The sequence below is a fragment of the Zalophus californianus genome, chromosome 16 (genome assembly GCF_009762305.2).
Source record: "Zalophus californianus isolate mZalCal1 chromosome 16, mZalCal1.pri.v2, whole genome shotgun sequence".
Taxonomy (NCBI): Eukaryota; Metazoa; Chordata; class Mammalia; order Carnivora; family Otariidae; genus Zalophus; species Zalophus californianus.
In genome coordinates this window covers 15,506,332-15,533,786 of record NC_045610.1, presented here as the reverse complement: position 1 = coordinate 15,533,786, position 27,455 = coordinate 15,506,332, and the positions used below count along the sequence as shown (strand labels likewise).

General features: G+C 42.6%; 1 protein-coding gene across 4 annotated transcripts; it reads right to left on the bottom strand.

Moving 5' to 3' along the window:
- Positions 1–269: 269 nt before the first annotated feature.
- CRK (CRK proto-oncogene, adaptor protein) lies at positions 270–27,455 on the bottom strand. 4 transcript variants are annotated; one of them, XR_003525269.1, is made up of 4 exons: positions 27,081–27,455; positions 16,286–16,821; positions 3,475–4,068; positions 270–396 (listed from the first exon to the last, which is right to left on the bottom strand). XR_003525269.1 is itself a non-coding variant. In XM_027625701.1 (3 exons), the coding sequence occupies exons 1-3, from the start codon at positions 27,319–27,321 to the stop codon at positions 3,931–3,933; spliced, it is 915 nt and encodes a 304-aa protein (XP_027481502.1). In that variant the 5' UTR covers positions 27,322–27,455; the 3' UTR covers positions 497–3,930. The 4 variants fall into 4 exon arrangements, 3 of the variants coding, with proteins under 3 accessions (XP_027481502.1, XP_027481504.1, XP_027481505.1); XM_027625701.1 differs by lacking the exon at positions 270–396 and having other exon boundaries at positions 497–4,068; XM_027625703.2 differs by lacking the exons at positions 270–396; positions 27,081–27,455 and adding an exon at positions 23,423–23,684 and having other exon boundaries at positions 497–4,068.

Below are 27,455 nucleotides of genomic sequence, written 5' to 3'. Positions count from 1 at the left end.
CCGAGATCATGACCTGAGCCAAAGGCAGACACTTAACCGACTGAGCCACCCAGGCGCCCCACTTTTATTTATTTATTTGGTGGGGGAGGACAGAGGGAGAGGGCAAGAATCTCAAGCAGACTTCTCGCTAAGTGCAGAGGCTGATGCGGGGCTCAATCCCACAACTCCAAGATCATGACCCAAGCCAAAACTAAGAGACAGACGCTCAGCTGACTGAGCCACCCAGGTGCCCCTGAACCTCACTTCTCGATAGTCAGTTCCTGTTTGCCTCCACCCATTCTTTTTATCTTCAGGGTATGCGTGGCAGTAGAGGTCCAAATACTTAGCCTCCTCCTGCCAAACTTAGGAGGCCTATTTTCACGTTTTCTTCTACGGAGGGGGCTTCTCTCTTCATATCTGTAAGAGGAATAGAATTTAGTCTGAAAATCAGGGTGATAAATACAGGAGTCGGTATGAGCACTCAAGGTTATGTGAAGGAACCCCAACACTCAACATATTAAAACAAGATTTTAACACTTTATTTTTATCGATAAAAAGTTGAAACATACTTAAATCACCTTGCTGTTAAGCTTGTGTATGCCAAAGTTGGCTCCCTTTGGAGGAGATTCCTTTATTTAACTCTGGGTTGACAATCTGCTATGTCTACAGCAGTAATGAGATGTTTTATTTTTGGGCCAAGGCAGAATACTGTATAAGTAACTGGCAGAGCTTGTCCTTTTCATTTCATTTTTTAAAAGTAATACCTACGCCCAATGTAGGGCTTGAACTCAAGACCCCAAGGTCAAGAACTGCATGGTTTGAGTGAGCCAGCCAGGCTCCCCTGTCCTTTTCATTTTAAAAACTTCACGACCTGTAGGACACAAACCTAGAGTATAATGTCAACCTTTTAGGTATATATAGTGTCACACTGTGTGTGTCTTTACATACACACATGCTTTGAGAAATGATGGAAAGAACATTATGTTTGACCTTTCCTTTATTTACTAAATTATCTATTCTGAAAATGTGCTACTTACATAAAAAAGGAGAAATTACACTATTATCTACACTAACATTCTAAAAACCTATTATATAACATTTAAATTTCGCATTTGCTTTATAAAGCCCCCTACCATACCCTTATTTTCTTTACACCCACATATAACCCTTTCTGGACAAATCTGATGTTCTCTGTCCACATTACTCCAGCTTTCTGATCGTGACATAATCACTCTTACATTCGCCTCAAATCAATTTACTTCATGATTTCTGGAGACCCTTCAAAATATCACCAACGATCAACCTCATCTTTAGTAAGTACCTATAGATTATGTATAATTGCTTCTTTATCTGATTATATGATCGTTTGTAGGCTGTTGAATGTACACACCTCTTACTCCCTAAGCATAAAAGATTTAGCTCTTTTGTGAAAAATATTCAAAGATTACTTTCTTCAAAAGATCACCAAGCCAAACATTTGGCCATATTTTTATTTACTACATATACTATAAACATATACAATACATGCTACAAAAAAAACATTTTTTTAAATTTAACTGTCAAGAAAGTGTATAGTGTTATAATACAATGGCACATGTTCATATTTTATTTCAAATTGGTTTGCTTACCACCCATTTCAAACCATTAATAGTGAAATGTTACTTAAGGATAATTAAAAATTATCTATTTGCATTATTAACAATAAACAATTCCAACAAATTAATAAGAATTAACCATGTCAAATATTAGTATCCAAAAACTGGGCTTTTGCAGAAATGATTATATAAAATATAGCAGCCAATTACAGTTTACTTTGCTCTGTGACAATGTACATATGCACTTGAATAGGATTCTAGCATTTGCTTTTGGAAGATACTTATTTAAGGTCCAACAACTATCACACCCAGCCAAATCCAACCTAACAGTTCATATAATGCCTTCAGACAACTGATCATTGAAAAATTCTTATGATTTGGGTAGAGTTGAATGTTCCACTAATATTACATAACAAAAAGAGACATTACAAGCCAATATCAAAGTCAAAGGCAAAAGAAAATACAAACATTCAAATCAGTTTATGACAAGGTTTTTCTACAAGTATTTTAGATGTCATACTTCCAGGAAAACAAGATTTTAATGTGGATTTGGATTTGGATTTTACAGTATCTATGCTCTAACTGAAAATTTAAGAGTAGTCAGATGGAATTAAGTCTAGTATTGCAAATCTTTTCATTTAACATTGAGCACCCACTATATGCATTGCACTGTGCTAACTTTTAAAAGTTGAATATTAATGTCTTTATCAAGCATTACCTTAGTGTGAGGTAAAAATACATTAAATTAGCGTCAACTCATTAGTTTGCTTGTAGTATGTAATCCTGTGTCAGCTGGCTTCCCTGTGCCGTATAAAGAGCTTCTGCACACCCCTCATTCACTCACACAAACATCTGCACACCGACTATGCCAGGTATTGTGCTAGTCACTGGGATACCATGATTTGGTATGTTCAAAAAATGCATATTAATCATTAACCTATGTAAAAACAATTAGAAAGATACTTTTCTAAAATGAGGCCCAAAGCAAAATATAAGGTGTTTCTATGGGTCATATCACACCATAGACCAGTAAGTGCCTTCCTAGACTGGGAACTAACTTTGAAGGTTTCATATTGTAGTCTAAATAGCCTAGATCATTTTTGGTCTCAGAAGTCTATTCTTTGGAGCACCTGACCCCATATAAACCATTCCATACTTAAACGGATTTGTAAACTAAACTGGAACATAAAGAAAAAGAGCCAAAAATAAAGGCAGTTGATAATGTAATGCACTTCAAGCACTATTCTGGCCATGTAAAATGAATAATACATAAGTAATTCATGATTGGTTCAAATGTTTTTCAAAGCGCTAACCCTACCCCAAACTCATGTAATTTTCACTTGACTTTTATACAAGTTGCATATAAAGCAAAGGGCAGAATTTGGCCCTACAACCATCTATGGAATAGTCTAAGTGATTGGTCCTTCCACTCTAAGCAAGTAGAAGCTAAGAATTTCAAAGAGTCCCCTAATAGGATACAGGCACTCAGGAGAAATGGCCCTGCTGGATCCCATTAGCCAGGAGTCTGTTAAGCTGTGGTAGCAGTGTGAACCTACTATGACCCCTTGAGGGAAGGCAGAAAGCTGGGAGGAGTTTGGGTGTCCACTCAGTGAATCCAATACTGGCTTAAAGCTATGCACTGAATAAAGTGCTCTGCACATCCTGCTTGTCATCTGGAATGAAAAGAAACACTTTTCTTGAGAATGAACCTATTTGTAGGTTTGGGGGAAAAGAATGACAAGGATTTAAAGAATCCCAAGAAAAAGTATGAAGCATTGACTAGAAAGGAAGACAAATGCCTCTAGTAGTGTCCTCAGAAATCTCAGGATTTGAACTGTCAGAATGAGTCATACAGTGGTCATGTTCTATAAATGAAAAAGCAATCCCACTGGGTACTTACTATTCACACGGTGCAAGATTACTTCATGGGGGTGGAAGGGAACAGTCTATTGCCATTTGATAGCATCGTTTCAAAATGAAAACAAAACCATTGAATAAATCAGGGTAAGCAGCGTGCAATATTCCTCTCCTGTCCATCAGTTTTCCACAGGTTGATTTGCACTACCTGAGGGAAAGCAGGCAAAATATCCATCCCTTCTGATACACTCAGGCATGGATGTTACCACCTAAAATTGCCAATTCAGAAGTTAACACACGAGCCCTCCAGTTTCGTACCCTGAATATGGTAAATGAGACTAGAGATGTAATTCAGTCTAAAAAAGATCACAGGTAAGAGAATGCTTATATAAACTAGACTGCTTTGACATCTGTAAGAAAATTGTATAGATGACAATCGGGGGGAAAAAAAAAAAAAGATTGTTCCCATCTGTCAGCAAAACTGTTAGTTGAGCTATACTCAGCTGAAGTCCTCATCAGGATTCTGTTGATCCAGCAGACGGACATGTGTGAATGGGAAGTGACCTCGTTTGCCATTACACTCCCCTTCCCACTGACCACTCACATTAATCTTCGTAACCTTTACCAGCTCACCGACCTGCAGGAGGAGAATAAGGAAAGTGCTTTATTTCCAGTTATGAATGCAAACTGAAAAACTCCATTCTCTGGTTAGGCATACCCTGCCCACGTGATTGCTCTAGGGCTGACATTACAGAAATGGCTATTTGCTGCCTCCCAAGCCCCAGCCACCAGACTGATTACTTGTGGTTAGTGCAGGCAGAAGGAAGAAGGGACTTTAGCAGTGCAGAAAAACAGAGTACAGAAAATAGAAAGGATCCTAGAAAATGGTATTTTGGACATTTTAATCATCTCTGGATGAGCAATCCCAACTAGAATGACCCAGTATTCCTTTTCTTGGTACCCACTACCCTTAGCTTCCTCCTTGCCCCACAGGCTGCGGCCTAGGGGAAGAGGTCCCTTACCCTCACTGGCATACAACAGCAGTGCAATCCCCCAACCACTCATATGCACGGATCACTGCCTGCTACTGCCTGCAGAGCAGAAGGTCCTCATGGAATGCAACTTCATTTGGTCCCAGAAAATGAAGTGTTCCTATTACCTTCCTACCAAGGCAAGGCTTTTCCCACCTGGGAAGGTAAAGGCTAAAATTCCAAATTCCATCAGCTCTCTGCAAAGCCCCTACCTTCTTCATCAAGCTCTACCACCCCACCAGGTACTAACAGACCTTGTTGCTCCCTCAATGTCACTCGGTACCTATTCATGAACAGTAAGGAAACATCATGTTTTTGCTTGTATATGAAAAGCTTTCCTTTGCAACATCAACTATAAAGTTTTGACAATCTAGGATGTACCTCTATTCTATAAAACTTAAAACAAAATCAGTCTGATGAATGGATTCATCTTGTGGCAAAAGACTGAACAATGGTGAGCTAAGTGGTGAGACACTGGACTAAAGAACATTATCCTTTGATTATCAAAATCTGAGTTCTGAGGCTACAAGAGGTTTCTAAGCATAACTGTTCATTTGGTTTAAGTTAGTAACTACTATTTATTGAACTTTCACTAAGTACTGTAAAGGATTTTTTTTTTTTTTTAAGTAGGCTCCAGGGCGCCTGGGTGGCTTAGTCGGTAAGCGACTGCCTTCAGCTCAGGTCATGATCTCAAGGTCCTGGAATCGAGCCCTACATCGGGCTCCCTGCTCTGCGGGAAGCCTGCCTCTCCCTCTCCCACTCCCCCTGCTTGTGTTCCCTCTCTCGCTGTCTCTCTGTCAAATAAATAAATAAAATCTTTAAAATAAATAAATAAATAAAAAATAAAGTAGGCTCCATGCCGAACGTGTGGCTGGAACTCAAGAGATCAAGAGTTGCATGCTCTACTGACTGAGCCAGTCAGGCGCCCCTACTGTACGGAATATTTTATATAAATTATTTTCTAGTCATTATAATAACCTTGTAAGAGGAATTTTTACATTTTATAGATGAAAAAACCGAAGTTCAGAGCAATTACAGATATACCTGAGGTCACACAGCCACTAGCAGGGCTGGGATCTGAGCTCAGAAGTATCAGCTCCAAAGCCAATTTCTGTTTCTACCATATCAACTACTGGCCAAAGTCAACTCGAGTCTAGGACCAGAGCGTTCTATAAAACCAGCTTGATCTCATTCACAGGACAAACAGCTTGCCTACTGACCTGTCTATAATTTCCTAAAGAACAACTGACAACCACAGAGGCCAAAGATTGTGGCGGGCGGGGGTCAGAGGATGCTGAGAAAAGGAAGACAGAAACTAGAGAATGTCTGATATAAATGGGAAGATACAAGAGTGAGAAAAGGCAGCAGCTCAGTCTGCCGATGTTGGGAAGATTAAGGCTGACGGGGTAAGGGGAGAAGAAAGGATGGTACCGCATACCCATCCTTGCAAGCACATCCAGTCCCTACAGGCTGCTAGCACCAGGGTTCTTTATTATCAGCAATCTTCTAATTCAAAGTTCCTGACACCCAAGCAAGTCAACCATGACAAGTCAAGATCTTCCTAGTCTTCTGGGGAAAGAAAGACCAGGACCTCAAAGTGAAAATTTCCTAGCTAGTAAAAACAATCTGAAAGTTGTTCTTATATCCCCAATTCTAGTTCTCAGACTTTATTTTTTAAGTAAACTCTATGCCCAATGTGGGGCTCAAACTCACAACCCCAAGCTCAAGTGTCATGCTCTACCAACTTACCGGGCCAGCCAGGCACCCCATGAGTTCTGACTTTATCTTACCTGCTCCTTTTTTTAAACTCTTGTAGTACTGCATTAGGAACAACATCCACCTGATAACATCTGACTACTCTGTAGTGAATTTTCCTTGTTTCTGACCCGTCAACTATCCTTGACTGTCCCCCACATCCCCACCCCACTGGAATTAATGTTACCATGCTGCTAGCCCCTTGCTACATTAAGGTCAATTATATCAAGTGCAGTACTTCTCTTCCCCCATTTTAGTATTTATTTGTATTTTCTGTTTTTTAAAAGATTTATTTATGTTAATATTTATATTTTTATATATTTATCTGAGAGAGAGAGAGAGAGAGAGAGAGAGAGAGTGCGCTCCCAAAAGGGAGGGGCAGAGGGAGAGAATCTGAGGCAGACTACTCGCTGAGCACGGAGCATGAAGCTGGATCTCATAAGGCTGAGACCATGACCTGAGCTGAAACCAAGAGTCACAGACTTAACCGACTATGCCACCCAGGCGCCCCTGTACTTTCTGTTAAAAAACACATCATGCTAAGTGCTATTCTGAAAGCTGGACCCAGAATAATAGAAGTCCCTAACCTTAAGAAAGAGAAAAATGATTGGGGGACGTGTATGCTCATGTACTCATGTCAAAAATCTAAATTGCCACTTGTGTTAGGTTCCCTTCCAGATGGGGACAAAGGGGCCAATTTAAGAAGCTGGCTTGACAGGGCACCTGACTGCTTCAGTCAGTACAGCATGTGACTCTTGATGGGGTAGTGAGTTCAAGCCCCACATTGGCTGTAGAGCTTCTTTGGGGCTGGGGGTGGGGGGGGAAGCTACTTTGACAAGATCCCAGCTAACACCCCTAACAGCTGTCATATCTAAATTCATCATTTTACTGATATTAAAAACACACAAAAGGTACATGAGGGAACATTCTGGAGTGCTGGAAATGTTCTATATTTTCATCTGGGTGGTTATCCCATATGTGCATACACATGTAAACTCCAAGCTGTATACTCAGAATCAGTACTTTATACCAAATGATTGATTTCCTATCTAATGAAAAGATGGGGCGCCTGGGTGGCTCAGTCAGGTAAGCATCTGCCTTGGGCTCAGGTCGTGATGCCAGGGTCCTAGGATCCAGTCCCACAATGGGCTCCCTGCTCAGCAGGGACTCTGCTTCTCTTGCTCTCTCTCTCTTGAATAAATAATCTTTAAAAAAATTTTTTGAGAAGATGAAAAGATTTTACCCAGATTTTCTAGGTGTTTTTTATTTTTATTTTTTGAAGATTTTATTTATTTGACAGAGAGAGACACACACAGCGAGAGTAGGAACATAAGCAGGGGGAGTGGGAGAGGGAGAAGCAGGCTTCCCGCTGAGCAGGGAGCCCGATGCGGGGCTCCATCCCAGAACCCTGGGATCATGACCTGAGCCGAAGGCAGACGCTTAACAACTAAGCCATCCAGGAGCCCCCTAGGTGTTCTTTAGAAGATGGTTCTTTAGAGGGCACCTGGGTGGCTCAGTTGATTAAGTGTCCAACTCTTTTTTTTTTTTTTGAAGATTTTATTTATTTGACAGATAGACAGCACGAGTAGGCAGAGTGGCAGGCAGAGGGAGAGGGAGAAGCAGGCTCTCCCCTGAGCAGGGAGCCAGACGTGGGGCTCAATTCCAGGATCCCAGGATCATGACCTGAGCCAAAGGCAGCCGCTTAACCGACTGAGCCATCCAGGCGCCCCAAGTGTCCAACTCTTGATTTCAGATCAGGTCATGATCTCCGGGTCATGGGACTGTGCCCCATGTTGGGCTCCACGCTCAGCGGGGAGTCTACTGCAGATTCTCTCTCCCTCTCCCCCTGCTCACACGCATGCACATGTACACTCTATAATAGATCAATCTTTAAAAAAAAAAAAAAAAAAGATGGTTCTTCAGGATACATCCTTAAGCCCACCATTCTACTTGATACCAAAATTGGGTATAGGTTTAAACACTTTTCTCTCAATGCTATATTGTTTTTATTCTTAAGCATTTATTTATTTTAAAGATTTTTATTTTTTTTAAAGACGATTTTTATTTATTTATTTAACAGACAGACACAGCGAGAGAGGGAACATAAGCAGGGGGAGTGGGAGAGGGAGAAGCAGGCTTCCTGCTGAGCAGGGAGCCCGACGCGGGGCTCAATCCCAGGACCCTGGGATCAAGACCTGAGATGAAGGCAGACGCTTAACGACTGAGCCACCCAGGTGCCCCTATTTTTTTTTAAAGATTTTATTTATTTATTTGAGAGAGAGACACAGTGAGAGAGGGAACACAAGCAGGGGGAGTGGGAGAGGGAGAAGCAGGCTTCCCGCTGAGCAGGGAGCCCGATGTGGGGCTCGATCCCAGGACTCTGGGATCCTGACCTGAACCGAAGACAGACGCTTAACGACTGAGCCACCCAGGCAACCTATTCTTAAGCATTTAAAGTGCTATCTCAAATTGCATCCTACAGAGCTCTAAGAAGCGAAGGGTAGGTTGAAATGTGGACTAGACCAACCTCTTGCTGTTATCAGTACCACAGAACCACACCAGGCTTCTTCACAAGCAGGAAGGAACCTCTGATCTGCCTTCAGACTTTTCTTCTTTCAGAGTTCAAAGGGAGAAACAATAGGGGTTCCTACATTGCAAGATGTCATTGGCAGGGAGGGGGGGTGATTATGTACAGATTAGACCTTTGGATAACATCAGAGCCATCTCTAATGTACACAGTCTCTTGGTTCTACCCTACAGAGGCTCAGAAAACCACACCATATTCTGAAATCCAAAATCTTTTTTTTTTTTACACTTAATTAGGTTCTTGGCAGAGAGGCCCAAAAATCAGGGGGTGAAAACAAAGGCTATGCCACAACTGTGAAACGATTTTTTTTAAATGGATAAAAAAAGTTGAAAGAAGTCAATTGAGCTAATTAACCTATCCAAAGTGGCCTTAAAGTACAAATACTTTGAAAAAGACCTTATTCAAATTAAATAACCCTTTGGGCGCCTGGGTGGCTCAGATGGTTAAGCGTCTGCCTTTGGCTCGGGTTGTGGTCCCAGGGTCCTGGGATCAAGCCCCACGTCAGGCTCCTGGCTTGGCGGGGAGCCTGCTTCTCCCTCTCCCTCTGCCTCTACCCCTGGGCACTCTCTCTCTCTATCTCTGTATCTCTGTGTCTCAAATGAATAAATAAAATCTTAAAAAAAAATTTAAATAACCCTTTGTATCCTACGGAGTCTTTCGCCTGAAATAGTCAAAAACACATGGGGACTCCTGGGGTCAAGAAAAGACAAATCCCAAAGGCAACATGACTATCCTTAGATCACATGAGACCCAAGTGCTTCCACAGTTTGAAGAATAGATGGCTGTCAAGCTTGGCGGGTGCAGGCTGGGGAAGTGCAGGAGGGGACAGGGCAGTCTGAAAACACAGTGCTACACTCAGTGCAGTTCTTTCTCCAAGTCAAACATCGTGAGGATTCACGTTCCTCCTCCTGGTAGGCAACAACTCAGTAACGCAGAATTCCCAAGGCCAGGGTGGGTGAAGGGGGACATGTATGGGTTTGAAGCTTGGCAAACTATTTCAAAGATGAAGAAAGCAAAACAGACTACTTGCCCCAAAAATGCTATAATCTTAAGATACAAGGAAATGTACTGCCATGAGTGTAGTAGTAACTGTAGTTCTAACACTACTGATTTCAAAATTCAAGTTATAGATGGAAAAAATCCTAATTTGCTATCAATGAACAAGAAAGACTTTATATAGTATTTGAAGCACAAGGCAGTTAACCTTTCTTTTTATGAGGCAGACCTTACTACCACCTTGTAAAGAAGAGACAGTGAGAATTCTTTCACTGAGGTACTGTTATATTGTCCAGTCAGTTTCTCAGCTTCCTGATCCTGTATCACATCCTTAGAAGCAAGTCTGCAAATCAATCATGGTATCATCTATAAAGAGGACTGAATGTTGGTACTTCAGTTTTTTCACTCTTAGGGAACTTGATGAAAACTGATTTCTTCCCTAGCTCTGTGTAGTTCCCAAGGTAAATCACAATCTTGGTACACAGGTAGTCAAATCTACAATTGGTTCAGGAACAAAAGATTACTCAACTGATATTCACCAGTAAGTTCCCATGATGGTTGAGAACGAAACTGGAACCCAGATAGCATTAATTTTTGGTAGTCATTAAACAGGTGACATCAGGGATCTGTCTGACCTCCTTTGCTGGTGTAACCCCAGGTGACTACTTTTCTAGTTTCTGTCCCTACTATCTAACAGTTGCCAGTGTTCCTTTGATTCTGACTTGCTGCAGGATTCCAGTGACCTCAGGACAGGAAACACATACAAATTCATATAAATAGAGCCAGGGAAAAGCACATAGAGAGATGGAATACAGAGGCCTTATCCTCAAACATTTTCAAACACACCAAGAACATATTTAGTAAATATTTCAAGATTTGGCTGAAGGAGAATAAAAGTTAAGAAAATGACAGCAATCTAAAACAAGGGTCAGCAAACTATGGCCCACGAACCAAATCCAGCTTGCTGTCTGTTTTTGTAAACAGTTCTAGAATACAACAAACTCATTTGTTGTTTTGTCTAAGGCTGTTTTGCTACAATGACAGTTGAGTGGTTGTGACAGAAACCGTATGGCCTGTAAAGTCCTTTACTGCAAAAGTTTGCGGATCCCTTATTTAAGGAACAGGTAATATTTAGGGTGCATCTACAGTCCTTCAAATCAATGGAAACAAATGAGAACAATTCAGCTTTAATGATTCACTTGCCTCAGAGATAGACTGAAATGGTCATGGGCTGTATTGGTAGAACGTGGCAGGTCTTTGAGATTTAACTGGTAGGCTTCCAGGTGAAGAGAAAAAGCATCCCAACAAATCCTGGAAAATAGGTCTCACCCAAGTTCTAGTCCAAGTAAGAAAAGATCTTTTGTAGCTCAATAGCTGATAATGCCTAAAACTAAGTTCCCTATCCCCTTGGTGCAAGTTGCAGAGGTAACTACATATACTAGGTACCTTTCTAGCCAAACACAAAGAATTTTCTAAAAACTAACACAGTGAACTTGACCCAAGGTTCCCAAACTGTACAGTGTCAGAGGCATTGCAGCAAATTCAGAAGATGCCATGAAATACTTAAAATTTTGAGGGAAACAGCAATACTTGACATATATTATGCCATATGAACTACTAGCTCAAGGCAACTGACAATTTCTACATGAGATTGCACTAAATTCCTTTCAAAGATGTCATCTCTTTGCAAAGCTGGGTTTTGGCAGTTGCTAAGACAAAAAACAAGTACCACATGAAATTAGTGTGTAACAAGAAATGAGGGTAGCAGTGTTCATTATAATCCCAAGGTTTGAGAAACTGTACAGTGTCTAACAGATGTACATGTCTTATTACTTAACAGTAATTACAGTTATTTAAAATTAAAATAGTTTTCTTGCTGTTATGTTTATTTTTTTCAAGTGGGTACTAAGTTATTAGGATATAAATATTTAATTTATCTGAACCTCTCTATCTAATCGATGCAACTGTTAACTATTTCTTTTGGCCTGGGACATGGTGAAATATTACTCAGACACTAAAGGCGTTATGAACCAAGAAAGTTTGGAACCTCTGGACTATACTCCTGTGTTGACAGCAAGTTCTCCAAAAGTAGAGATATCCAAATAAATGCTTAGAAATCATCTGTGAAGATACCAGAAGGCCTGCCTTTAATGTCTAGATCAGTTTACTTCTGAAGTCCTTTCCAACTGAGATTCTATGAGCTGAAATAAAGGCAATGTCCAAGAAGGATGGAAAGGAGAGGAAAGGCAGATACCTGTCTCAATGAACAATACAGAAATCCATTGCTACAATTCCAGAAAATAGTATTCCAGTATCTCGTCTTCAAAACATTCAGCGTATCTGCATGTTTAAAATCTTGGGGGCTCCGGAATGGAACAGATGGTATCTGATTTAGTTATACTCCCCCGGATATGACTGACTGACCCATAGAACTATAGTGGGCAGAGGAATACCCCTACTCTGATTAGTTGGAATCAATCCCTACTTTCTACAGCCTTCATCCCTACTACAGAAATCTGGTGGGTAGGAAAACAGGAAATATCTAATAATTATTTTCCACTGGGGAACTGTGGTTATAGCAAATGTACCAATGCAGCAAAATTCCACCTTTAAGGTGAGGGCAGGTGGTTCTTGAAACCCGTTTTTCAGATTTATTTAAGTACAGAAATCCTTTTCTCAAAGAAAGATCTTAGAGAGGCGTGCCTAGGTGGCTCAGTCATTAAGCGTCTGCCTTCGGCACTGGTCATGATCCCAGGGTCCTGGGATCGAGTCCCGCATCGGGCTCCCTGCTCAGCTGGAAGCCTGCTTCTCCCTCTCCCACTCCCCCTGCTTGTGTTCCTGCTCTCGCTGTCTCTGTCAAATAAATAAATAAAATCTTAAAAAAAAAAAAAAAGAAAAAGAAAATCTTAGAGAGATCCGCATATGTAATACAGTTAAAAACAAAGTTGCTTTGAAGCAAGAGAGGGAACCCAGAGCCTTGCACCCTTGGCTTCCCCCTCTCCCTAGGGACACCGAGCAGCAGTCTGAAGACTGCTGGTCTAACACAGTATCTCTCGGGCCCTGCCCAATTGTAAAATGCAATGATTCTAATTTATCGATTTCAAGTTAAGTGTAAAATTCCACTAAAATGTACCTAACTAGTCTACAGATCTCGATTTATAGTGGGTCATATATAGCAATGAATGTTTTGTTTAAGGAGAATGCTAAGGTCAGAACACCAGAGCCTCCTACTCTTATCTCCCAGCCTCACCTCAACAGGGACAAAGCATCAGCTCTTCTAAAAACCCAGAGATGGGAAAGTAGAACTGTAGACAACTAGCTACTGTACTGACAGCACAACTGTCCTTACATACAGTACAACTGAGGGTATGCTGTCAGTGAGACTACACAAAACCCACACTGAGGAGGGCAACAGCACTGTTATAAACAGGAAGAAACACAGATTGAATTGGGTATGGTAGAAAAGGTACCAGAGTAGATCTGGGTTCATTCTATCTCTACCTCCAAATAGTCTGAACAATCCAATCTGTCTAAACATCAGTTCTTTTATATAATAAATAAAAATATCTAAGGTCCTTTCCAGCTCTAAAATTCTATGATGCTAAACTGACACCATGTTTTTAAGTACATTAGGTTATTATGTTCTAACCTGAAAGAGGCCATCTTCAGCAATCAATCAATATATGTGGCTCAAAACCAGTATCTAACCAAAAAACAAAACTTACTGAAACTATTTTCTACTTATTTATTTCACAAGATTTATGTTTCACAGCAGGGAGGGTAGCTCAACCATTTTTAGCACTAAAGCCTCTAATCAAGGCAGGCATCATTAAAAAACAATTCTCTTTAAGAAAGAAAATGCAGGGCAGCTGGGTGGCTCAGTCGGTTAAGCATCTGCCTTTGGCTCAGGTCATGATCCCAGGGTCGTGGGATCGAGTCCTACATCGGGCGCCCTGGTCCGTGGGGAGCCTGCTTTTCCCTCTGCCTCTCTCTGTCTCTCATGAATAAATAAAAAAAGAAAGAAAGGGAGAAAAGAAAGAAAAGAAAGAAAGAAAATGCAGGGGCGCCTGGCTGGCTCAGTTGGTAGAGCATTTAACTCTTGGTCTTGGGATTGGGTTGAATTCAAGCCCTGCACTGGATGGAGTCATCACTTAAAAATAAAATCTTTGGGGTGCCTGAGGTCGTGATCTCAGAGTCCTGGGATCAAGCCCCGAGTTGGGCTCCCCACTCAACAGGGAGTCTGCTTGGTCTCTCTCCCTCTGCCCCTTCCCCTGCTCATGCTCTCTCTCTAATAAATAAAATCTTTAATAAAAAATAAAATTAAATAAATAAAATCTTAAAAAAAAAAAAAAGAGGAGCACCTGGGTGTCTCAGTTGGTTGTGTCCAACTCTTGATCTCAGCTCAGGTCTTGATCTCAGGATCATGAGTTCAAGCCCCACGTTGAGCCTACTCAGAAAAATAAATTAAAAAAAAAAAGGAGGGGTGCCTGGGTGGCTCCATCGGTTAAGCATGCAACTCTCTCTCTCTCTCTGACAAATAAATAAAATCTTTAAAATAAATAAGTAAATAAAAAGGAAGTAAGGAAGGGAGGGAGGGAATGCAAATGGAAACAAAATTAATGTGATAACTATTCCTTCCTGGCTGTTAGCTGGCTTGTTTCATGACTGCTATTTTTCATACTCCAGCCCAGTCCTAACAAGGTCTGCAGTAAATGTCAGGAGTCACATCTGCCATGTGCACAGCACCATGTTGGATGTTGACATCATCTGAACTTAAATGAAAACATGAGGCGAGAAACTTGTTTTCCTTATCCTCCAAACTCAAAGTGGGGGAAAAAAATGGTGTGACCTGTGCATTTCATTTCTACTCAAAGCAGAGACATGATACTTTTAAGTCACAACATGATCTCAAAAAATAAGCACTTTATAAATACATTTTTCAGGGCGCCTGGGCGGCTCAGGCAGTGAAGCATCTGCCTTCGGCTCCAGTCACGATCCCAGGGTTCTGGGATCGAGCCCCGCATCGGGCTCCCTGCTCAGTGGGGAGCTTGCTTCTCCCTCTGCTTCTGCCTGCCGCTCCCCCTGCTTGTGCTCTGTCAGATAAATAAAATCTTAAAAATAAATAAATAAAAATACATTTTTCAGTCAAATCTCTTAAGACAGCTAGCCCTCTATGCATCCACTATCCAGAATTTAAAAGAAAAATTTCAAATCCAGTAATATCAGAGGCTGGTTCAAATAAATCCTAGTTTATTCTGTAGGCTAACACTTCTACTCAGGCAGAAGGCAGCTCTTACTCCCAGTGTATGAACAAGACCCAAAGGAAACAGCACTTAAGAGTTTCAGTTTATAAAAATACACTTTTGCCCTTTCTCTGCTAGTCTGTGCTCACATAACTTCAGCCTGTACTTATGAAAGTTAGCTACTTACTTACGTTCAAGTTCTATCAGTAGCTTCTGAAAGATGGGATAGCATACAAGCTTTTATGCCGAACCACTAGCTCTGTCTAATTTAGAAAGGGAGGGAGGGAGAAGGTAAGAGACAAAGCTGCGAATGCTAAAGAGAGGAATAAAGGAATAGATACAACGTGGTGGCTGCCCAGAGGAGATGGGCTACCAAGGGTAACTATTTACCAGTAAAAGGCAGGAATTTACTCCTCAGGAAGAACTGGCTTCCTGCCTGTAAAATGCACCAAACAAAAACCGAGGAAACCCGCTCTTCCTTGGGGGGTGTATAGTTTTGGGTATGGATCTCTTCTAACCTGTACCATGCTTTATTTTCCCTCCTGAATTCTGACTTTATGAATACAAGCAGTCCGTTGTAAGAAACCCCATGCCCCCGGGCGCCTGGGTGGCTCAGTCGTTAAGCGTCTGCCTTCGGCTCAGGTCATGGTCCCAGGGTCCTGGGATCGAGTCCCACATCGGGCTCCCTGCCCAGCAGGAAGCCTGCTTCTCCCTTTCCCACTCCCCCTGCCTGTGTTTCCTCTCTCACTGTGTCTCTCTCTGTCAAAAAAAAAAAAAAGAAAAAAGAAAAAAACTTAAGAAAAAAAAAAAGAAACCCCATGCCCCCTAAAGTAAAAACATTTTGTTTTTATGGGAAAATTCCATTTAAGTGCTTTGACAGAGCCCACCTTATTTTAGACAATGAGAAGCAGAAAGAAAGAATCAGAATAGAATGTAGATGAGAAAAAAATATTTTAGGTTAATTCCTGTGAATTCAGGTGGTGTTATTAAAGAAGTCAAAGTATGTTTAGTAGATCAATCAGAACATTCAGTTATACAATTTTAAGCTTACTCATTCCAACATAGGTTTTCTACAAAAAAGAGAAAACCTAACATTAAATGCCAAAATCAGTACTTAATGCTTCGACATCTACAACATCACAACGCTGGTGTTTGTATTCAGCATTCCTACAAAGCTCTAAGAGGTCTGAAAGGGAGACCCTGTAGCAGATCTCTGCTTTCTACATTTTGCACATTATGTACCTCCAAAGCCAAGGCTGTCTTGTCGTAGGCATTAGGGACTCGCTTCTGGATTACCCTGGCATAAATGGGCCCATTCTGGAGGTTAGGGAGCGGAGTGTTGACGCTGGGGTGGGCATAGGGCCCGGGCTCCGGCCCACCCAGTGGCTGTGGCTGGGAACCCTCCTGGTTACCTCCAATCAGAGCCGATACTGAGGCGGAGGCGGGTCTATACTTCTCGACGTAAGGGACTGGAATCATCCCCCTCCTGCCTTCGCTGTCCTCCGCATTCCACCACTGCTCTTCAGGCTTATCCCGGATTCTCAGGATGTCTCCTTTCTTAAAGGGAAGATCTTCTTCATCATTCCCATTAAAGTCAAAGAGGGCTCGCACATACTCTGCCTCCTCCTGCCTGAGAATCACTCCACTACCCTGCCTGGATCTGGAAACTGGTTCTATCAACGTTGTAGTGTCCAAATAATGTATTTTGTAGAATTCCAGTAAAGCAGGCAATGAATCAAACTCTTGATCTCCTATTCGGAGTCTGGAGGGGCTCACCCCTGGAAAAAAACAGAGCAGGCTATTATTTAAAAATGTATTACAAAGAAAATGAAATGCAGATTTTAAGCATTTCCCAAACACATTTAGCCAACACTTAAACAGAAGAAAATTCTAGAGAAGATAACCCCTCTTCTACGGTAAACTGAAAACATACTCTGTAGTTAAAACATACCCTAGGAAGATGCCCATCACACCTGCAGCAGAGACGGAACAAGAGACCAGGCCAATCAGGGCATGCTTTCATACTTGGATCAAAGACAAAGCAACATGGAGACTTTTTGTTCATTCTCCCAAAATGTTCTGTGCTACTGCATTTACAGAGTAGCATTAAGGTTCAAGGTTTTGTTGCAATCTTCTTTTCAACCTCAGGAAATGTAGCAAGCTCTCCTTTTTCAAAGGTCCCAGCAGCTTTTCCAAGAGGTGGGAAGAACTTGCTATCTATCTACACCAGGCTCATACATTCCTTCTCTTCACATCTAGAATATACAATTCCTAAGAAGAAAAAGGTTTTGTTTCTTTTAAGTGAGCTCTAGGCCCAATGTGGGGCTTGAACTCACAGCCCTGAGATCAAGAGTCCCATGCTCTACCAACTAAGCCAGCCAGGCACCCCAAGACTATCTTTTTAAATCTATGATTGCTGTTCTCAATTTCATTTCTGACAGCCACCAAAACAAGCAAAAAACCTTAATTAGGCAAAAGAACCAAGGAGATGAAAAAGACAAACCAAGAAGCTAACTGCTTAACAATCAATTCCTAAGGTCTTTACTGAAATAAAACATGTAAACCATATTGTTCCTTCAGGTCATGAAAAAAGGTAAATAAGGATGCTTGAAAAAATAAAGTGTTAAAATTCTCAACCTCTGGGAGCACCTGGCTGGCTCAGTTGGCAGAGCATGCAACTCTTGATCTCGGGATTGTGAGTTCCAGCCCCGTTGGGCGTAGAAATTACTTAAAACCTTAAAAAAAATGAATAAAAAGAAAAATAAAATTCTCAACCTCTGATGACACACTAGGGTCCAAGAGAAAAGACATTAGGAATTTTTAAAATTTACATGATGCAAAGATGTGTATGGCCCTAGACACACAGGGCATACTTCAGAATGTATTCCCTCTCTATCCCGAGATTCTAGAACTGAAGAATAATAAATTAACATATATCAGTTCAAATGAAAAAGTTTCTAGTGAGGAATACACCCTTTAACTCTGCTAAGCACCAAAATATCAAATCATCTTTATTGGATTTTTTTTACCTTTTGGTTTCCTGATAAAGTAATAAAGATCTCTATAGAAAACTGGTTTTTGCAGAGCTTGTTTTTTTGATCAGTCTTAACCCACAACTCAGCATTGAGTTATAACCTCCCAAATTTTAATATATATGTGCGTACGTGTGTATACAAGTATGTCATAGATATATACAAGCGTTTTATAGTTAGGTTACTATAAAGTTCTATATCTTGCCTTTTTTTACTATGAAATAAAAAGATTTTATTTTATATAATAAAAAATTTCTCATCTCTTCAAGAACCAACTTTTAATAACTATAAAGTATTCCTAACTTTTCACTAGTGAAAATGCTATTATGAGCATTTTTGTTCTTATTAACGAGCTTCTCTGATTTCATTAGGATAAATTCCTTGAAAGGCAACTGCTGGATCAAAGGGTAAGAACATTAAGGTTTACGTTGCCAAATTGCCCTCCAAAGTCTGTACAATTTTACACTCCCACCACTGGTTTATGAGTTCCCACTTCCCTCATATCCTTGCCAAACAGCATTTAAAAAATCACTGCAAGGGACATCTGGGTGGCTCAGTTGGTTAAGCGTCTGCCTTCAGCTCAGGTCATGATCCCAGGATCCTGGGATCAAGTCCCACATCGGGCTCCCTGCTCAGTGGGGAACCTGCTTCTCCTTCTGCCTGCTGATCCCTATGCTTGTGCTCACTCTGACAAATAAAATCTTTAAAAAATCGACAATTTGGGGCACCTGAGTGGCTCACTCAGTTCATGATCCCAGGGTCCTGGGATCCAGCCCTGCACTAGGCTCCCTGCTCAGCGGGGAGTCTGCTTCTCCCTCTCCCTCTCCCCCTGCTCGTGCTAATACATACATACAATCTAAATAAATATCATTGACTATTTAAGATTTTATATATGCATTTGAGAGAGACAGAGATAGCGACAGAGAGCACAAGCAGGGAGGAGAGGAAGATGCAGGCTCCCCGCTGAGCAGGGAGCCTGTTGAGGGACTTGATCCCAGAACCCTGGGATCATGTCCTGAGCCGAAGGCAGACGCTTAACCATCTGAGCCACCCAGGCGCCCCTCACTGACAATTTAATGAGAAATGATGTCTCTCTTTTTTTTTAAGATTTTATTTATTTATTTGACAGAGAGAGACAGCCAAAGAGAGAACACAAGCAGGATAAGTGGGAGAGGGAGAGGCAGGCTTCCCGCCAAACAGGGAGCCTGATGCAAGGCTCGATCCCAGGACCCTGGGGATCATGACCTGAGCCGAAGGCAGACGCTTAACGACTGAGCCACCCAGGCGCCCCGAGAAATGAGATCTCTCTTCAAATATCTTTGTTTTCCAAGTTTACTATTTGTGCTTCTTTTGGGAAGGTTACCTGTTGAAGTCCTCTGTTAAGGGAAAATGGTCAATTTATGCTCTTCACTCCAGCAACAATGGTCCACCATCTAAAAGGCACAGTGACAGGGGCACCTGGTGGCTCAGTCAGTTAAGCGTCCAACTCTTGGTTTTGGCTCAGGTCATGATCTCAGGGTTGTGGGATTGAGCCCCATGTCGGGCTCCGAGCTCAGTGGAGAGTCAGCTTGAGATTCTCCCCTCTTTCTCTGCTTCCCACCCTGCTTGCTCTCTTTCTCAAATAAATAATATTTAAAAGCCACAGTGATTAATGTGGTGAAATAGGATTATTGTGGTAGCACAGATGTCTAATTTGCACTCTAAAAGAAATGAGACCCAATTATTTTGTTCAGTGTTAGAAATCACTTCTTCCAGGACACCTGGGTGGCTCAGTCTGTTAAGCATCTGCCTTCAGCGCAGGTCATGGTCCTAGGGTCCTGGGATCGAGTCCCAAATCGGGCTCCCTTCTCAGCGGGGAGCCTGCTTCTCCCTCTCCCTCTGCCTGCCACTATCCCTAATTGTTCTCTTTCTCTGACAGTTGAACGGATAAAATCTGTTTTTTTTATGAATGGATAAAATCTTAAAAAAAAAATTACTTCTTCCAGAATGACCAGAAAAAGTACATTTAAAATTCATCGGTGGGGAGAAGTGAAAAGATAAACTTTGGAAGTTAACCAGAAGTCCTCAATACAGAATCAGTACTAATGAGTGCCTTCTCTTTTCACACAAATGAATGCATGACGAGACACCAAGACACAAGGTAAAGGACAGTTGCACATTTTTTATATTGCAAAAGTCCATCTGTGGAACTCACGGCTGTAAGCTAAAACAAGTTAATAGCCCACACTCAGTAATGCAGGCTGGCTCTCCAACTCAAAATGCTGAAACAGATGCCCAGACCCAGGACTACATATCTACAGCAAACACTCATCAGGTACCTGCAGGACACAATCCCAGTAGTTCCAAGTGCTGAACTGGAGAGAGAATTTTGGTTATGAATATGTCAGAGCATGGTGGTTCTATATTCTGGAGTTTCTCTTCACTCAAACGATCACTGAAGGGGGATTGTTCCCGTTCAAGTCGGGCAGGCAATGAGATACACGGTCATTCTGCCTATTACCACCAGGTTAATTCAGTGATCCTTTAGGCCTGCTGAACTATGCTAAGGACTGGGTCAATGTGAGCTCCAAAGAGACCTACTTAGCACTGCCTGGTCACAAGGCAGTGTGTGATGACCCTCACACCAGGAGAGTACAAAATGGCTTGGAAAATGGTCCTAATGACATCTAGGGAGGAAAGGTCCCTTGCTAGAATTTACCCAACTACATGCCAAGGTGCAATAGCCAAAATGGTTTTCACTACTTGCCTTTTGGGGACAGTGGTTGGCAGACGGTACTCAGTAAATGTTAGATATTATTCTTAATGAACAAAATTCTGAAGTGAGGGAAAGAAGTTAAATGAAAGTCTGTTCCCAGTTTTAAGAAGTTCATAGCAGAGCTGGGGATATAAAGGCATACACAGTGTGGCTGGTGAGCAAGGAACAAAGCAGTAGGTCTTAGGAAGACATTATTTCCCCGCTGGCTTTCACTTTCAAATGGAGATGTATTCTTACAAAAAAAGGTAGCAACAACAAATTGTATTCTTAGATACAACAAAATCAGCATGAAGGAACAGCTCTGACCATCCCTGAACATTTCCAAGGCACTCTTTTTACTCTAAAAAGGAAGGTAACCACTCCCTGTCATCCATTGTTATGGTTCCTCCATTACTTTACTAAGCTCAAATAAAATGTGTTTTGTGTTTGTTTTTTTGGGGTGGGGTGGGGGGAGGAGACAGTTTAGAAGAACAAGATCACAAGGCGAAGATCCTTAGAAAGATCACCATGAAAATTATGAAAAGAAAAAATGACAGCTCCTCTGCCATACACATAAAGGTAGGAAGTTGGTTCAATTCATTTCTTGCTCAAATGCTGCATGGTGTGAACTGGACCCACAATGATTTCTTTTTTTTGGCTTGGCTTGGCAATCCCAGCAGCCGCAGAAATACAAGCAGAACACTGAGGAAAATCTTTGATATTCTTAAAAAAAAAAAAAAAATAAGTAATCTTTACACCCAACGTGGGACTTGAACTCACAACCCCAAGATCAAGAGTTGTATGCTCTACCCACTGAGGCAGCCAGGCACCCCGCTGATATTCTTTACCTATAAATGTTTTTCTATTCTATCGACACTATAATAATTCCACCAGAGGAGTGCCTGTTTTTGTGTACTGCTAAAGCAGTCAAATATACGGACCATCAAGCTTCACTGACCCAAACTCCAGAAGGGAAGGGAGGAGAAAAGAACCTAAGTCTCAGGTAAGCCCAAACCTCATCACAGCTATGTGTTCCAGCTCCTTTTCCCTACTTCATCTCCTTCCAACCACAAAGAGCCAAGAGCAGGAAATAGAAGGGCGGGAAAGGAAGGAGATATAGTCAGTCAGTCTAGAGAAAAGAACCAATGACTGGGTTCTCACTGCTGGGACTTGGAAAACCTCACTGACTTGTTCTACATAAACCTGTGCTGGTATTCTGAACATGCAGTTATGAACAAACACATTCAGAAATCAAAATCAATGCAAGCAGTCACATATTCTTTTGGTTTCTGTATATGCTCAACTCATTACTTCTAAGCATTTTAGCCCTTGGGTTAGATCAATTTTTACAACACCATTCCCTGAAGGTTTTATGAAGAACACCTAAGAGGGGCGCCTGGGTGGCTCAGTCGTTGGGCATCTGCCTTCAGCTCGGGTCATGATCCCGGGGTCCTGGGATCGAGCCCTGCGTGGGGCTCCCTGCTCAGCGGGAAGCCTGCTTCTCCCTTTCCCACTCCCCCTGCTTGTGTTCCCTTTCTCGTTGTGTCTCTGTCAAATAAACAAATAAAATCTTAAAAAAACAAAAACCAAAAAACACCTAAGAGCTCGTTGGGCTAAAACAGGCCAGGTCACTTCTGGCACGGGTACCACTTCAGCAGCTCCATCATCAGCCTCTCCTTGATCTCAAAGCACTTCCGTTTTCCCTTCCTCTTTCCTTAATTCCCACTCCTTTCCTCCTCTTCTGCCTATAGTATTTATAGAAACTGCTTAAACACACCCCACCACCTGTCCAATACAAAGGGCTAAAAAGGCTGCTGACTTCCATCTGAGAAGGTCTCCTAAAGAAGTATCAAATATCTGGCCTCCTAAGCAAATAGAACTTTCTAAAAATGGTAGGTATCAGCATGGTACTATGCAGATTCAAACTGACTGGGTTTAATGAACTCTGGTTCTGCCATTTACTAGCTATACAAATTGTTATTTAACTTCTCATGGAGCCAAACACCTACGTAATAAAGTTCCTAAAAGCAGCTGGTACCTTACAGGTGCTTAATAAAAAGCAAGTTCAGCTTAATACCCTGCCCAAACATCTCAATTCCTTTAGAAATTTTCGATTAATCTCCAAATCCAAAGTCCACTGTACTCTTTCCCAGAGAAGATTCTACAGAATCTCAAGACACTTCTCAAAATGTCTTGTGGTCAAATACCTACCTCTCTTGGGAGGGTCATAATTTCACATGAGCATAGTAAAAGGCTGAGAAGTCCAGCAATAAATAAACCTACTTCCTTTTACCATGGCATCCTTTTTTTGGTTGTAAACCTGTAAGTAACTCACTGAAGAACTTCTCCAGAACCACTGGATGGAGGGGTACTTTGTAACTGATTAGTAAAACATGAAGACCAGGTTTGAAAACTGCAAAGATGAGGTAAACAAATGAAAACACAGATGGCGGAGGTACAAAAAGGCAGCAGTAGATAACAAACAGTCCCACAAGGTCTCTAGAGTGGCTTGGTCCAGCACCACTTTGAAGAGGCAGCACAAACAAGAACCACCCTAATTTCTGCCCCTCCCCACCCCCAAATGAGGCAAGCTTTTATGATTCTCTCACCCACCAGAACAATGGGTAGAAGGCTCTGGGTTAAGCAGGTAACAACAGGTACCATCGTATTTCCATGTCTCGGGTCCAAGGTCCTTTCGCACTTCTTGACGCACTCCATCACCCTCCATTCCCGCACTTACTCCCTTACACATGCCATCTTACCGGGGCTCACCAACCCACCCCATGCCTGCCTGTGAGCCTCTCAATGCTGAGAACAGTTTTCCATTTTGCTTCAACTCCTGCTCTCCCAACCTCATAGTTATGTTCATAAAACTAATACAGCTAATGCTTATTAAGTACTTACTGTATGCTAGCCCCATTCCTAAGCATTTAATACACTAAAACTCATTTAATCTTCACAACCCTAGGAGGTCAGTATTACTACTTCCTCTCTTTTATAGATGGGGAAACTGAGGCAGAGGCAAGTTAAAGAACATGCCCAAAGTTATATAAGTAGTAAGTGGCCAGGAAGGATGATTCAAACACAAGCTCCAGAGCTCGGACTTATAACTACTCTCCCAGGTCTCACTTGTTCAGTTTTATCAATTGTCTACTGGCCAAGGTCTAGTAATACCTCATTGTTCGAAGAAACATGTGAAATCAGTGATTGCAAAGCCTTCCCAAGAGGTCTACCTTGAAGTCCAACCTGACAGGGTATGGCCAGTAGACGTGACCAAGCCCTGCCTTACGGCCCTCAGGCACAACCAGGGTGCTCCCAGACTATGGCAGCCTGTGGAAGCTGAACATCTAAGTTAAAAATAGAGTCACCACAGGGGCGCCTGGGTGGCTCAGTCGTTAAGCGTCTGCCTTCGGCTTAGGTCATGATCCTAGGGTCCTGGGATCGAGGCCCGCATCGGGCTCCCTGCTCTGCGGGGAGCCCGCTTCTCTCTCTCTCCCACTCCCCCTGCTTGTGTTCCCTCTCTCGCTGTGTCTCTCTGTCAAATAAATAAATAAAATCTTAAAAAAAAAAAAAAAGATTCGCTAGAAAAGGTTAAAAATACCTGATCCATCTTCCTCTAAAAACTGTATCTAAGCCATTCCATACAAATTCTACCCACGTATTATGTCCACAAAATATGCTATATAGTCCTAAGCAAAAAGTTCATTTTTCATGTTCAATTTGCCAAATAATTTCAAAAGCCTCATCACTGACTTTTAGATAACAGACATGTATTGTCCAAATACTAAAGCTAGTTTCTTCTTGGGCGCCTGGGTGGCTCAGTCGTTAAGCGTCTGCCTTCGGCTCGGGTCATGATCCCAGGGTCCTGGGATCGAGTCCCACATCGGGCTCCCTGCTTAGCAGGAGACCTGCTTCTCCCTCTCCCACTCCCCCTGCTTGTGTTCCTGCTCTCGCTGTGTCTCTCTCTGTCTAATAAATAAATAAAATCTTTAAAAAAAAAAAAAAAAGCTAATTTTTTCTTTTCATCCTTTCCTTTTGATCTTTACACAGAACCTAGGGCCCCATGACAGAGACAAAAGTGTTGAATCTTCTATGTGCACTGTTCAGATCTCAAAAGGAAAAGAGAAAGAAGTACAGCGGAAGAGTGTCAGCTCTCTGGTCAGAATTCCGAGGTTCAAAATCTGGCTCAGTCATTTACCAGCTTTGTGACCTTGGGCAAGTTACTGAATCTCTGACTCTCAGTTTCCACACCTATAAAAAGAAAATGTTTTAATAAAAAGAGATCACAGTACTTCTCACCAGATTGTTATAGGCAGAAAATCAGATAAGGCACCGAAAGTACTCAGCAAAGTACTTGGCATAGAATAACCAGTCAATAAATGTTAGCTATTAATATTCTACATGCTTTTCTAAAATTCAAGAAATTTCTCTGTGTAGTTTCAAAAGAAAAAGAGCTTGATGGGGGAGGGGGAGAACAAAGGTTAAGTAATCTTTATTATAAAGACAACAACTCAATCAATTGCTCTATGTGGAAAATTGGGCACATTACCAGAAACAAGAATTACCACAATGCCCGTGAACTTTCCACACCCTATCCACAAACTTTGGCAAACTTCACCTTCTCTTTTGGGCCAAGGATCTGAACTCATATCTGTTAAGAAAAGGTGGAGCTCAATATCAAGGTAGAGATACAAAGTCATTAACACCAAGGTGTGGAGAAAGCTCAAGCTAGCAAACCTGACTGCTGCCATCTCCAAATTTTACAAAATGCATACACAAAAGGCTGAAAACTGGGGTGGAAAAAAAGGTCAAAAATTGAGCTTCAGTGACTGTTTGCCATCATATTACTGCATTGTAATGCAAAACCCTAGATACCAAGAAGGTGGTAAAAAGTAGAATATATCTGGTTTAGGGCAAAGTTATGTTACATCGATAGTCTTGTCTCATGTTATGCTATTAAACCAACCATACTGAGAAGACCTAGGATAATTTGAGGATTAAAGATCCCATACTCTTTTTTTTTTTTTTTTTTTTTAATAATTGGTATGTGTTAGCAACAAAGAGACTATCCCATCTCCCCAATTCTGGCCAGAGTGAATAAATCTAAATTAGGACTATCCCAAAAGGGTAAGAGACTGGCCTGGAGCTAGCCTCAGCTGGTCAGAAGAAAACTGCTTCAACTTGGGAACAATCATAAAGACTAAGACTCTTGGTGCTGTTACACAGGTGATGGTAAGATGCTAACCACCTCGGAATTACTCTGTACTTCACAAATCTCAGGTACTAAGTACATAAATCTTAACATTCTCCAAACTCTGAAGGCATAAGGAAGACAGTCACAACTCAGTGATCCTTGGTAAGACCTAGGTCACAGCCCTAACTTACTGACCAAGAAGAGGCCCTGACATACAGCACTGACAATGTTTAAGTCCAATGAAATTGGAAGTTCCATTCACTTTCAAGGAAGGGACTGTTTCCATTGGCTTATTTCCGGGGTGGGGGGCGGCGGGAATCTGTCCTCCACAGAATACCTTGAAAACTAGAACCCCCCTAACTGAAGAAAACGTTCTCTGGACGTTAAGATCTCTTGGACACCGTCAGCTGGACATCAACTTGTTCCGGGCTGATCACAGAGGGCTTACTTCTAACCCAAGGCACTTAACTCACCACCTTCGTCCTCTGCGGGGGAAGAGGACAGTAAAAGTATTTTGGAAAGATGCCCAAGAAAGGAAAAAGCTGACCGGTTTCCTGAGGGTGTCTCCATCCCTCCGGGCTAGTATGTGGTGACTTCCTACCAAAGGCCAGCAGGGGAGAATAGCTCTCCAAACCAAATCCGGCTCTCTAACACTACAGGAAACGTTTCGCCTAAAAAGCCACTTGTAGGATTATCGAATTCATTCTGGGAACCGCTGCCAAGTGATGCCCCCGCAGTGCCAACATCCCCCTCAGCTCTTTGTCCCCACGTTGCCCGGCCCTGCCCTTGTGCCTGGTCCGGGCGCTAGCCCCACCCTGGGGCCGAAGCAGTTCCCCTTCCCCTGGGCTGTCCTCCCAAGTCACACCCAGAGGCCTGGGTCAGCGGCTCCTCCTCCCCCGCCCCACACACCCGCTCGTGGTGGGAACGAGCCCAGGCACCAGGCTACCCCCTGCCGTGGTCACTCCAGCCCTCTGCCCACGTTCCTCGTGGAGGTCAGCTCTCGAAGAGCAGCCGGCCAGGCTGGGGAGTTCCGCGGCCCTCACCCCGCCCGGGGCCTCCCGTCCCGTCCGTCCTCACCGGGCGGAGGCTGGGCGGGCGACGGTGGCACAGACGGGCGCGGGCCGCTGCTGTTGATGATGTAGTGGGAGACGCGCGAGTTCTCGGAGACGCTGAGCACATAGTCCCCGGGGCTGGTGCTCGAGTCCCGCACCAGAAACACCCCGTGCCGCTGGCCCTGCAACAGCGCCACCGCCTCCTGCCGGCTCAACCGCCCCCAGTACCAGCTACTCCGCTCCTCCGAGTCGAAGTTGCCCGCCATGGCCGCCTCCGCGCCTACACGCTGGGCCGCCGCCGCCGCGCGCGCCCCTCCTGCCCCGGCGCCCGCCGCCCAGCGGACCGGCTCCGGTCTCAGCTTCACAGCAGTGCCCGAAATGGCGGCGGCGGCCGCGGGCC